Source organism: Chiloscyllium plagiosum, unplaced genomic scaffold (assembly GCF_037043375.1).
Source record: "Chiloscyllium plagiosum isolate Xiang-an unplaced genomic scaffold, Cpla_swu_hap1 HiC_scaffold_20, whole genome shotgun sequence".
NCBI classification, from domain to species: Eukaryota; Metazoa; Chordata; class Chondrichthyes; order Orectolobiformes; family Hemiscylliidae; genus Chiloscyllium; species Chiloscyllium plagiosum.
In genome coordinates, this window is record NW_028270158.1 from 55,137,242 (window position 1) to 55,151,663 (window position 14,422).

The 14,422-nt window shown below is 39.1% G+C and overlaps 2 protein-coding genes across 2 annotated transcripts in view; one reads left to right on the forward strand and one right to left on the reverse strand.

The window, feature by feature from the left end:
- Window positions 1-14,422, forward strand: part of LOC122560525 (GRB2-related adapter protein-like) — a 262,677-nt gene that overhangs the window by 182,185 nt on the left and 66,070 nt on the right. The window lies entirely within an intron of this gene.
- LOC122560426 (transmembrane protein 94-like) overlaps window positions 1-14,422 on the reverse strand; it is a 44,822-nt gene that overhangs the window by 29,327 nt on the left and 1,073 nt on the right. The window contains exons 2-6 of the mRNA XM_087998053.1: window positions 8,087-8,214; window positions 6,541-6,677; window positions 6,247-6,443; window positions 4,722-4,873; window positions 3,754-3,856 (exon numbers count right to left, since the gene is read on the reverse strand). Of these exons, the coding sequence (XP_087854179.1) occupies window positions 3,754-3,856; window positions 4,722-4,873; window positions 6,247-6,443; window positions 6,541-6,677; window positions 8,087-8,214 (717 nt within the window). The remainder of the gene's footprint in view (window positions 1-3,753; window positions 3,857-4,721; window positions 4,874-6,246; window positions 6,444-6,540; window positions 6,678-8,086; window positions 8,215-14,422) is intronic.

Here is a 14,422-nt window from a genome sequence, read left to right on the forward strand (position 1 = left end):
GGCATGATTGCATTATTGGCCTAACTTTACATTTATGCTTGCCACTAGCTCAAAAAATACTTGCTGCATTTGAACATGTGAATTAAGAACAGAGGTTGGCCATTCAGTCCCTTGAGCCTGCTCTGCCATTCAATAAGACTCTGGCTAAACTGTTTGGGTTTCGAATTCCACGTTCTCATTGACCTCTGATAACCTTTGGTTCTCTAGCCTAACAAGAATCTATGCCCACCTTAAAGATATTCAATGATCCCACAGTGTTGCAGGTGGTATATTGCCATGGATAGAGATTTAGCTCATAAGCAGGAAACAGCTAATGGGGATTAGGGATTCTTTTTCAGGTTGGTGACCTACAACCAGTGTTGGGTCCTTAACTGTTGGAGGAAGGAAGTGAATATACTATCACCAAATTTGCAGACAACACAAAAATAAATGGAAGTAAATAAATAAAAATAGAAGTTGTAAGAGGAGTACAGTTTTAAAAAGAGCTCTTGTTAGGTTAATTAAATGGCCAAAAGGTTGGGAAATGACGTATAATGTGGGAAGTTGTTCACTTTGAAAGGGAGTACAAAAGAACAGAACATTATTTAAATGGAGAAAAACTGCAGGAAACTGCAGTACAAAGAGACTTGGAAGTATTTGTGCACAAAAGACATGCAGCAAGTAATCAGGAAGGCTAATGGAATGTTGGCCCTTATTTCAAAAGGGTTGGAGTATATAACAGTACAAAGTCATAGTGCAACTGTACAGGGTGGTGGTGAGACCGCATCTGGAGCATTGTGAGCAGTTTGGGTCCCCTTATTTAAGGAAAGATATTACATTGGTGGCAGTTCATTAGGATGATACCTGGTACGGAAGGATTAGTCTTATGACAAAAGTCTAAATGAATTAGGACTCTAATCATCAGAGTTTAGAAGAAAGAGAAAATTAAAGAATGAATGCACTGAAACATAGGATTCTTAAGGGGCCTGTTGGGTAAGTGCTGAGTGGATGTGCCCTCTCAGGAGAGGATCTAGACCATATCAATTGCAAGTATGTTAATTGTTATATATACACAGTCATTACTGTAATGTAAGAAATATGGCAGCTAATTTGCTTACAGCAAGCTTTAAGAAACAGCAAAATTATGATTGCCAGATAATGTTTCTATTTTATAACAAAAACAGAAATTTGCTGGAAAGGCTCAGCAGGTCTGGCAGCGTCAGAGTTAATATGTCAGGTTCAATGACTCTTCCTCAAAATCTCAGATTTATTTTATAATGTTGTGTGATAAATATTGACGTTGAGATATTTGAGAAAATGTCTGTGAATTTCTGTGAAATTGTATTGTGGAATCCACTTCACTTGAAAAGAAAGCTCATGGCCTTGATGTAAAATGTCATCTGAAAGACAGTAACTCTGATACAGATTATATTTCCTTAAACTGGAACTCTCAGGTCTGGCACCCTCTGTAGACTAGTGCTAGCAATGGCTCCAGTTTTCCCTATAGTGACATCGAGTGGTTCTGCAGTGATCTTTGTCCATGTTATGTTTGTTACACTTTATCCAGTTTGCACATTCAAAATCCTGTTTTACGGCATTTAGCATGCCTGCCTTCATTGCACAGACCATTGAGTAAAAGAGTGGAGACATCATGTTACTGTTGTACATGTTGTTGGTGAGATCACTTTTCAGCACTATATATAATTCTGGTTGCCCTGCCACAGGATGGATTTTATTAAATTGGAGAGGGTGCAGAAAAAATTTACAAATGTGTTGCTAGGAATGAAGGTTTGGGTTATAAGGAGAGTCTGGATAGGCTGGGACCTTTTTTTTACTGGAGGTTGAGGGGTGACGATTTATGAAATCAAGAAGGGCATGGATAAGACGAATAGCAAAGGTTTTCTTTCCCTAGAGTAGGGAGATTCAGAAATGCTGACCAGATACCCTAAACTGATGCAAATATAATTCAACATTTAAAAAACACTTGGACAGGTCGATGAATAGGAAAGGTTTAGAGGGATATGGTTCAAATGCAGGCAAGCGGGATTAGTTTAAAAACCAGAAGGACTGTGGATGCTGTAAATCAGAAACAAAAACAGAAATTGCTGGAATTAGTTTAGTTTGGGAACTTTGGTCAACATGAATGAGTTGGACGAAGGACCTGTTTCTATGACTTAAGATCAAAACTTCGGATCACTTATGGACATATTAAACTTTTAATTCCAATGTGTTTTTAAAGAGAGGACTGCTACAGCCAAGCAATAACTCTGGATATAAATAAAGTGATTGACTAGAGGGAAGGTGTGTGTGTGTGTGTGTGTGTGTGTGTGTGTATTGGGGGGGCGGGAGAGAACTTGGATTGTTGCATCTGTAGGTGTCAACGAAGCCTCAAAGGGAGAAATGTACTATGCACCTGCCAACATCTTAGATTAAATGTGATGTTTAAATAAAGGACAGCAGCCCATGTGAAAGACCTGTTTATATTTTCCTCTTTCAAGAATACAGACATAAAAGTGAATTTCAACTCTATTGTGTTAGTGGCCTATGTCCTATTTTGTGGATAGTTGTATTATAAAGATTAGAGAATAGCATTTCAACATTCCAAAACTGCAGTTAAAGAAAGGGAATCTCACTTTTGAGTGCTAACAATCAGCCGCTGTTGAAAGGAATGAGGGCAAAAGAATTTCAATAAATCTATAAAGCCAAGAATCTCAAAACTGATTTTTTAACAATCAACATTAATGCTACCAGTAATATCTACAGCAAAGGCCTCAACCTTCTACTAACCTCTCATTATGAATGGCTCAGTCTTACCTGTATTTGTTAAAAATAACTTTTGTTTGTTAGGGCTCACTTCTCATTCCTAATCCATTTCTACATGTTGCATTTTTATCTCTTCTTGTGTTTCGTAACTAATAGATGTTTGGAACTCTCCTCCAGTCAATGCGAGATCAGTTGTTAGTTTTAAATCTGAGATAGATATATGTGTATTCAGCAAAAATATTAACGGATATGGAGCTAGGTCACACATCAGCCATGATCGCATTGAATGGCAGAACAGGATCAAAGGGCTGAATGCTTCTTTGTTCCTATATCCTACATTGAATAAACTCAATTTTTTTGTTAATCCAAGAAGGCCTTGTTAAATTGGCTTTTTTTAAAAATTCATTTGGTTTGGAAGAATGGTATCAACAGGTGAGGGAATAATCTTGTGGCCAACCAAGGGAATGGGTGAATAAAGAAGGGGGAGCCAATTGATTCACCTCAGCTGGAAGTTTTCCAGTTTGGGTATCATATCTGGAATCTTAACAACTTAAGGAACCTTGTCTGTGGTCTGGTTATAGCAATGTCCAGTTTTTAAATTAGGCATGTGATTAATAGGAAATCATGGTGAGTTCTTCACTCAGTTGTGGAATAAAGTATTTCTGCATTGAGCATATTCAATATTTCTGATAGTTTAACAGGTGTCATCAGGACTTCAGTCATTGACTATGAGGCTAAAGTGAACAATTTGCAATTGATTTACTACAGTTTGGACTCTAATATGTGACCTGATCTGCGAGGGCCCAGTCCCAGTGTTGCCAGTTTAGGGAGGTACAACTTTTAGTTGCATGTGTCCTCAGTGCTGCACTGTAGTGTCAGCCTGGAATATGTTCTCAGATGTTGGGGGGATAGGACCACGGGAAATGTTGCATTGCTGGAAATTCAATCTTAAAATCCTGAAATGGAGTTCATTACAATCAAAACTATGATCTCCCTATAGATCAGTCATACCAAAACCATTGGAGCAATGTACTTCTGGAGAAGCCTTTGAGCAGTGAAGCGTTCGTTATTCAGTACAGTCACAGGTCTTTGTTGTCCCAATTCAAGGCACCGCCTATGAAACAAAGAAAAGTAATGTTTTAAATTGTAGACAGACCAGGCATTCATATGATCACATTTTAATAAAATTTTATTGTTGTACTTTATAGAATGTTTTGTGAAAGAAAAATAAACATTGCAAAATAAATGTTAAAAATAAAGGAATGTATGCTGACACCAGCAATCTGATTATAAATTCTGATTGTATATGTTCACCTCTGATATACAGTCAGATTCATAGAGATGTCCAGCATGGAAATAGCTACTTTGTTTAACATTTTCTTCACTTCATCTCATACACTTTTTCATTTTATTTCATTTTTAAGGGTTTGTTTGTTTTATATAATTTTGTATTGCAATTTATTTCAGAACTTTCACCACGACCAGGCATGCTCCTGGGTGCTGGTAAATGCAGCCTGAAAAACACATTAATTAGCACAAAGCAGATACTTGGACATTGATGCTACAAAGTGGGCAAAGTACAGTCAGAAGGATTCAGATATTCAAGGACCTTACAGAGAGAACAAAGATCAGAGGAGGTGTTGAGAGATAATCATTGTGCACTGTGCACAATTCCACTGTCTGAATTTTCTTTTGAATAAATCACCCCACGAACCTAACCTTAATTACAGGTATCAACCAACAACATTTTTTCTGAAATTCTCCTTTATTTAAACAATATTACACTCCATGTGAAACAAACTGAATGCAAAGGTTGACCTTGGTAACAAACCATAATGGCATTGCAAGAGGTGGAGCAGGTTTTAAGGATTAAAAGAGTAAGAGATCTGAGATTGGAAGAAGGGCTGGCCTCATCATTCAACCATTATAGCCATTGTTTTTTTGAGTGGATAAAGAACAGAATGTGCCTTTGTACTTACTGGATATTCTCAACCATAGGTGTTTTAGTTACTTTGAAAGGATGAGGTTTCAGAAGGCTGTGGGTGTGTGATCTTTTGTTCTGAACTGGCGATGGTGGAGAGGAGAACTGGCAAAAGATATCATCCCTATCTAAGATCACATGTTCTTCATCCTAAATGGAAGTAGAGAATCATGATTTATTGTTCTTTAAAAGTAGAATACACATCAGCAAGCAGATAGCTCTGATTTTGCTAAAGTTCTGCAAATGCTCTGAATGGATGGGAGTGCATAGTGCTTAATTATTTTGCTCACTGATGGCTAATGAAAAATTCATTCAGATGTCAAATACTGAAACTTTCTGCCCTCTCCTTGATCCAAGGAGTGCACAATCAATCTCAGGTGGTTTAAGAAGAGAGTTTGGGAAAAGAAAGGAAATAACAAACAGATTTTGAAGATTTGTGCCTGCATACCATGTGCCAGCTAGCTCTTGGTAAACAGAGATATGGAAAACTGAATGTAATCATTCAGGTGTCTTCCTTCCCCTTGCACAATGTTACACAACTGTGTGTACTTTTAGCAGTCATTTCCTTTGTATCAGCTCAGTTGATTGAATTGAATTAGTTTTATTGTCATATGTACTCAAATAAGTACAGTGAAAGGTTTATACATCACTATTTACAGCAACATCTTACTTACAAAGGTACCTCAGTACAGCTTCCTCAGTTGTAAGATTTTAGAAAACAGAGAAATAAGAAGTGCAGTGTTGTAGAAGTAGAAGTTCAGAACAACGGCCTTCCAACACAGACCACACTGACACCTAGTTTCCAGCCCACACTGAGTCTTGGCTCCACACTGCACTGGGCTTCACCTCAAGTTTCGTGAGACTGGGAGATCACCCAGGAATCCTCTCGGGACACCACGCTGAGGCCATGCCATGGTGAAATAGCCCCATGTACCGCTGGAAGACTGTCATGCCTGGGAGCCACCACACAATGCCGGGGTGCCATCACACCATGTTGGGAGGCCAGCATGTCATGCTGAGGTGGGGGCGGGGACACCACGCCACACCAACGGGGGCCACCACACCACGCTGGGACACCACACTGGGGGTGGGGGGGGGGCGTCACACCATGCCAAGGGGGGAGGAGCCACCACACCATGCCGAGGTCATTACGCCACGCTGGGGTAGGGGATGGGTCTGCCATGGTTTGCAATGCAAAGTGATACCACAGCATGGGTGCATTTCCTGCAGCAGCTGAGATTACTGTATAGGACTCTCTTTCTCATCCTCTACCCTCACCCGAGGTGTGGTGATCCTCACATGAAACCACCGCCAATCCTCCCTCCCTCTCTCTCTCTCTCTCTCTCTCTCTCTCTCTCTCTCTCTCTAATGAGAGAACAACCCAATGGCCTTGTTTCGACTCTGGCACCTTTACCTTTACATTTAGGGTTGGGTCCCTTACTTGTCAAATCATGATTTTTTTAAATGTCAAAACTGTACAAAGTCTAAATAAGCAAACAATTCAATATTGTAGGAATACTTACCTCAATTCCTCTAAGAGATGTTGGTGCTTTTTGGCCTGGTCTCAGGGCTATAATATCTCCCTCTACAAGCAAATTAGTAGGCAGATTTACCAATTGCCCATCTCTGTAGGTCCATTGGAGACATATGGAATCCAAAGGAGGATTATACAGTTCGTAACAAAAATCATTCATTCCAAATTCTGGAGTCCTAATTAAAACTTCAAGTGAACTTGTATTAGTACAATAAAACAAACAGTATTAAAATATCTATTTGTCAATTGTTTGGAACGCCATCACAACATGAACGCTTTTTACCATTTATTCTTTGCAGAATAGCCTGGACCCTCTGTGGGATCTCTTGAGATTTTAGCCACTGCTGCAGTCCAATTGCACTCAGATTTACCACAAGGAAGATAAACAGTGCAGATTCATTAATGAGTCTGATATCCTGACTGAGAAGAAAGGAGGAAGAGTTAGACTTCATAAAGTGTTCCATTGTTAGCAGATCTAAGCGATGAATTGTAGACACTAAGTTGATTAAAAACTTACAACTCGTGAAGACTTGATAACATCACCAAACAGACTGAGACAAACGTATATCACGGTCTTAAAACTTCTTTTATGTTGTTGCAAGGTAAAAGGTAATTAACTGTTGGAAACAAAAAGGCCTGGCAAAATTGTGCCTTAAAATTCTTTTGTCTTCCCAACCATGCTTCAGTGAGGAGATGAAGGAAAGTTGGGCTGAGGGGAATGCAGAAAATCAATAGAATCCCTGATATTTTGTAAATTAAGAAGCATCAGTCAGCAAAAGCACTGCTATTGGCATTCAGAATGAGAAAATAAATTATAAAAACAAATACACCACACCATAATAAGCCTTTTATCTCTATAGCACCTTTCATAACTTCAAGATATTCCAAGCAGTTAGCAGCCAGCGAAATAATTTTGAAGCAGTATGCTAGAGAAAAAACATTGCTACCAAATTTGCACAAACAAAAATGTGACAATTATTGGATAATCTATTTTCAGCTTTTGTTGAAGGAATAAATATTGATTAAGTCATGTAGGGAGAACTCCACTGCTCCACAAGATGTTTTCCATTCAATTGAAAGAGTATGCTTTAACAGCGTATTCAAAAGACAGCTCCTGAGGCCGGGAGGGCAGCAGTGTCTTCAGCAATTCACTAGGGAGAGACAGCCTGGATACTGGACTGAACTTTCTGAAACAGGACATGAACCCACTGTCTTCTGGTTCAGAGAGAAATGGACAATGCACTGAGCCCTAGCTGTATCAACATTACCCAACCAAATATCTGACTGCTGGCTCAAGATAGGATCAGGTTCAGCTGGCGTGGATAAAAGCTTAGTGTCTTTTCTCACGTGAAAAATAATCACTTAATGTCAGCTGCAGGTGAAACTAAACACTGATCTAATTTTTGCAACAAAAGATTTCTGATTTTATTTCCAGGAGATTCTGCATATTGCTTACTCCTAAAGGCTTTTTTGCATGCCACTTCAAAATCTCATGCTGTATCAGAAAGTGCTGACAAGATAACACTTTCAACACCACAATCTCTTAATGCCGGGGTCTTCTATATATGAGCTGCAGACAATATGCTGAAAACGCCCACAAACGTTAAAGACTCAGCTTTGAAAAGCTGATGCAAATGTTCCAATAACCTACATGAGTCTTTGGAAAGTGATTCACTAGTTACTTGTTCAGGAACTGGCTATTATGATTAAACTGAATCATACAGGAATCAGAATTACATTATTCTTTGTTAATTGAAAGATGTGATGTGCTACATTTGCTCAAATGGATAACTTTATTGTTGTGTGGGGAATTGCTCAGTTTTCCTTACCTCTTAGGTGACTGAATATGATGGCAACCAGCTAGGGCAATGGTTGTCAAGAGCAACAGCAATGCTCCTGGCCAATGGAAGCTTGACCAGCGATTTGAGTGGTGTAAAAAGCTACTTCTCCAGATTGTCTAATGGAGTACACAAAAATAAAAGTGAAGTAAGCAAAAAAAAGCACAATGTCATTCGTAAGCAGGACCTGTTCTAAATTTACCCTCTTGTTCCAAATTCCTGATTGTCAGAGGACATAGTTTCACTATTTCTGTCCCATTGAATATCTTTAAACATTTACGTTTAAAAAAATCAAGAGATCACTCCTCAAAGTTCTAAACTCAAAGAAATTCAAAGCAAGTTTTTACACTCTGGCATCAAAATGTTTCCATTGAAGGCATGGAAGGGTTTTACTGATACTGCTCTGTTTCCTCCTCAAACCTAACATTAATCTTCTTGTGTTACATGTCTAACTTTGAACACAATACTGAGCAAGACTCTGTGCAACAAACCATTGCCACTCATCTTTATATTCCAATCCCTATGAGCTAAAGAACAACCTTCCATTAATCTTTCAGATTACTGTTCTTTGTGTGCAGTCACTTTTGAGCTACATGCATGTAGTCCATGTGGTCTTTTCCCCAGCTTTGAGCCTCTTACTGTTCAGCACATATTCCAATTCCTCTTCCCCAAATCCAAAGTGTTTTATCTCACACCTTTCCACATAAAACTCTGTGCACTTTCTGTCTGAAGTGGCCAACATGTTTCCGAAGTACAATGACTTGAGTACAATACAAATGGGACTCTGTTGGTTTACTGGTATTTTTGAAGTTTGTATACAATTACCGATATTGTGACCTTTAAGATTTGGAATTAAATTCACTCCAGCAGCGACATGGGCTTAGTGTTCTATGCCTTCCATGTCACGGGCTTGCTTTAGATAAATGTTACTCTCTGACAGTCTAAGAATATGATATGGTTTTCAGTATTCATTGCCACTCTGCCAGTGTTTCTCTTTGTTGAAATGTTGTTATCTTTTCCAACTTCTTCCCATTGATGAAGATTTATTTCCCCTCAACAACTTTACTTGAAACTTATTTGAGTAATTTCTCTTCATCAGTATACAAACAAATTCAATAATTTTCTATCTCATAAGGTCTTTTATATTATTGTTTTCCTCTCTGCTGAGACCATTCATGTTTTACACCAGACCATTGTGAGCTCTTTACAATGAACTGCCATTCTAGCTACTTTGCTATTTTTCATACAGATTGATTAACAAGCCTAAATACCTTCCATGTTCTTTCCTTTTGGCGTTTTTTATGCTCTGATAGAAGTGCAGACAATTGGTCATATAATATAGCCAATGCCTTAGTGTTGGACAGCCCTTGGTGTTCCTGTGAATTGGATGTAAAATTAGTGATTATTACAAGGAGCAAGCATTTCAGATGGCCACGTTACATTTATTAATGAACTTCAAACTTGTCCAAGCGCTCTAAATTGGGTGGGGTTGATGGTTGGTCACAAGGGAAAAGACCATTATTACCATTGGCACAATGACACAAATATGCTAGAAGCAATTTAACTTTATCCTGTCAAAGAGATGTGTTCCATAAGAAGACTTTCATGTATGTTCTTACAAAGGGAAGCATCCTAGAAATCACAACCAAAAGGTTGTATTGAAGTTAAAACCATTGCCTTTCTTATTTTGTTAAAGAATAAGTCTGTTATTTTAAGAAAGGTAAAGAAATGATTTGGGGACTCATCTTTTATCCAAATTATTGTGGATAATTTCTGTGAACTGACACTCTTCAGGAATTCACGTAAAATATAGACAACCTCGCAGACTCAAATTCCCAAAAGGCATCCTACTGTGCAAAGGCTATAGCTCAGAGAGCTAACTCTTAAAATCTATTCTCCATGCTTGCTTCTGTTAATCAATAAACACCAAATAATCTGTTCTCCATCACAAGCAGCTCAATGAGACAGCAGTCTGTGCTCTATGGGCTGTTCTATAGGAACAGCAAAAGAAATATCAACCCCAGCCGGAAAACCATGATCTTTGAGAAACACTCTCTTTTGGCTGCCTGATACTTTCTATCCTTTCAGTGCAAAAGGTTGTGTCTGACCAAGGGAAAGCCCACAGTCTAAATCTTTCAGCCATAGTAAGCTGAGGAACTGGAAACTTTGTACAATCCATCAGGTTGTATGAGAGAACTAGAATATCATTGCCTCAAGACAATTTCATTGCTGTTGTTGTTCCATGATCTTATTGAATGGTGGAACATGCTCAACAAGCCAGATGGTTCCTATTTCTTATGTTCTTATGTTCCTAAAATACATTCCAGTTCACTCAGTTATCTGATATGAGCAGAATCGAGCTGCTCCTCTGTTACTGGTTAAGTGTGCACTAATAGCAGGGGTGCAGCCAGATTTCTATTCTCCAAGACGGAGGTTGTTTCTCTTAAAAGAATGCTGCATTAAAGCTGCTAATGCTGCTTAAACCATTTCTAAGAGTACAATGCAGGGCAGAGAAATGGATCCAGGATTAGTTATGTGGCACAGGAGGCCATAGTGTTGGAGATTCACAGGAGGAAAGGTGCCAAGATTTCCTGGAGAATTAGGAGATCCTTGAGGAGCATCCTTCGAATGAATTGGGCTGCGGTGGTCTAGGAGGTCAATCTCCAAGTTCTGTACCCAAGTACCAGTCAGCAGTACCATAAGGAATTTAATGACCTCACAAGGATGGTCACAGTTAGTGAATGCATCTTCATGTGACAGCTTCTACCCACCACAGAACAAGAATCTCACACTGCTCAAGTAGCAACAGTGGGAGGGAGGCAATGGCCTAGAGGTGTTAGAGCTGGTATTACCCAAAGACCCAGGTAGTATTCTGTAGGTATGGATTGAAATCCTGCCATGGCAGGTGGTGGAATTTGTATTCAATAAAAAAAATCTGGAATTAAGATGAAACCAATAATGACCATGAATCCGTTGCCAATTGACGACTGATGTCCTTTAGGAAAGGAAACTACTGTTCTTACTTGGTCTGGTCTACATGTGACTCCAGACTCACAGCAATGTAGTTGACTCTAAACTGCCCTCAGAGCAATTAGGGATGGGCAATAAATACTGGCCTGCCAGCGACATCCTCATCCCATGAATGAATAAAAACAAGATACTCTAGATTCTCATCAAACATCCAAACACGGCACCTCAAACACCTATCAATGTGGTCAGCCTTGCCTCTCTGCCACCATGTACCTGCATTAATTCAACCATGATGAGCCATCAGCAAGACACAGTGATGCATGATCACTGATGAGTTTCCTTCTCTCTTGCTGAACATGGCGACACATAATAGAAGTGTACAGAATGGAATTGATTAGGAACAAAGGATCTTCTCAGCTTAACACAGGAATACAATTCACTGCATCAGACACTGTTAAAAACATGAATTTTATTGTTGAATCAGTGAATCCGTAATTTTTGACCCAATTGTTATTCGTCCAAGCAAATACTTTCCATATCTTACTCAAGACAAAATACCCCATTGTGCATACACAAGGATGTCTTAAATGCAGGTCAATAACACAGAGGCTTGTGAGCAAATCCTCTTTTTGAATATATTTTCTACTTGCAAGTTAGTAGTTTATGAACATTATAAAATTAGGAAAAAGACATTTCCAACAGGTTCTGTGTTAGGTTTTTATCAAAATACTGTTTCCATTCATCATGGCCAAGGAACAAGGGCAAGACTTGTTGCAAGGTTTCCAATAGGTTACTCAGAATGTTTAAGGGCTACTGACAATCAGTTGTAGGCAGTTGGATGGAAACTGGGAAAGGAGATAATTTCTGCTTTTGGATTGCTCGTCACTCAAGTATTTAGATGTAAGGAAAAGAGGCTGTTACCGCAGCTTCCAAACTCTTAGGACTCTGGACAAGTACAGGAGGTGCAGCAAAATTTTGGGGTTATGTCTCAGGTAGGTGATGGGAGCTGTGGGGGCTTCTAAGAAGCCATGTGCTACAGCTGAGACCGAGAGTGAAGGAAGCCCAAAAATAGTATTTGTGTTGTGCAACTGAGCAAGATAAAGCTTGAAGAAACACGAGGAAGGACCAGCTTGGTGAAACCAAATTAGATTAGATTAGATTACAGTGTGGAAACAGGCCCTTCAGCCCAACAAGTCCACACCGACCCGCCGAAGCGCAACCCACCCATACCCCTACATTGACCCCTTACCTAACACTACGGGCAATTTAGTATGGCCAATTCACCTGGCCCTGCACATCTTTGTGACTGCACATATCTGCTGATAAGGTAAAATTGCACCTGTAAGTAGGTGCGAAAGAGTAGTTTGCAGAACCCAGGGGGAGCACAGTCCTGTTTGGGAGAGTGAACTACCTGAAGGTGAGTAGATGGTGAGACAGTCCATCACAGAACATCGTCTGAGGAAATTCCAAAGCTAGGTCTTTAACAGCGAAGAATTGTAATCCTCCATAAAAGTTTTAAATCCTTTGCAAAGTTTGGACATAGAGGGATTGCTGAGAAATCTATGGCATCTGCCTTGACCACATCTGATGTTCTCTGTGGGGTCTTTGCTACCCATATTTTCCTCAGATATACTCTAACATCCAATTAGAAATAGAGTTGTATAGTGAATTGTACTACTGTCCTAAGTTTGTACAGTAACATTTAATGTTCTGAGGAAGTTCTGAATTCTGAATCAGTTCTCCAGGAGGGTTACTGAAATGTTAACTCTGATCTCTCTCCAATGATGCTGAGCTTTTCCAACAATTTCTGATTTTTGTTTTTAATATTTATTGTTGGTTATTCATAATTGTAGAATCTTACGATTTTATTCTCCTAGTAAGTATCTAGAGTTCACATGTTGTCTACTTAAAAAAAATGTTACTGGTCGCAGCCAGGTTTGGTCTGGTTTGGAATCATGACAGGCCACATGCCAATTATTAGACTATTCTATATTTACCCAGCCTGGTATTCCCTAAAATAATGCTGGATGCTGGAAATCTGAAACTCAACAGATCTGAGCTTTTGTGGAGAGAAAGCAGAGTTAACATTTCAAGTCCTGTGACCTTTTAAAGGGTCACTGGACTCGATACATTAACTCTGTTTCTCTTGCTGCAGGTGATGTCAGACCTGCTGAGTTTCTCCAGCCCTTCCTGTTTTGTTTCTAGCATTTCCTAAACTCGCTATCCTTTTTAATCTCTTTCAAGCAATTCTTGATTCAGCTATATTACCCTCTTATGTGGCTACATGCCTTTCATATAGCAATTATCAGAAACCTTCTGGAAGTCTGTGCATGCACTACGGGGATATCAATATCTTCTTAAGATGTCAATCCCTCAAAAAGTCATGGAGACTGGTGAGAAGGAATCCTTCCTTTCTAAAGCCATGAAACTCACTTCCTCTTCCAACCAGTAATCATTCAGTTTGTTCCTCATGAACAATTCCTTTCTTTCGTCTGTTTCTAATGGGCCTAGAATCTCCGAGAATAACATTATATTACATTTAGTGACCAGCATTGGTATTTCTAAGTAAATAGAATCTTATTTGCAGTCACCGTCTCTTTCATTTTATCCTTTCAACAGTTTTACATAAATATCACTTGGCTCAAATGAATTATTGGCTTTGAATCCTTAAGCCTGTCTATTATATCCACATAACTGATATAAAAATCAATAGCTATAATTGTAGATGTGATGAATAATGAACTACCAATGTTCATTTTCCACACTGCCTACTGATTGTGACTAAGCCCTTAGCAACACGGCATCTGTTGATCCAATAATGTCTCTGTTGATGTAAAGTGTATACCAAGTTCCATGATGTTAGTTTGAAAGTATGTATTTAGGTCCCCAGTGTCTGGACTGTGAATTGCCCTCATGTAGTCATTTTAAAAAGAGGGAATGCTCTCATAACCTTGCACATTCATTGGGTCCAGAATGGTTTTGAGAACAGTTAGGATCTAAAACTCATATTTTCCCTATGCACCTCAGTTTAATGCCACATCTGAAAGACAGCACCTCTGTCTGGGTGGTGTCTCTTTTCACTGCACTGAAGCGCCAACCTGAATCTTGTGTTCAAAGCATGAGTGAAACCTAAACCCACAAGTTTCAGACTCTGTGCTGAGAATGTTTCTTATTGAGAAATTGCTAACAAAAGTCACATAAGCATCATTCGATGCGCAAAATAATTGATAAGATAATAGATATGGTCTTAACAGACTATAGGTTGCTCTCTTATTACAAAGCGATGACTGGTGATGGCTTAATCTGAGGTTCATCATGTCTTGGGTGAGGAGAGAGGTTAAGAAGGAGAATCCTTCA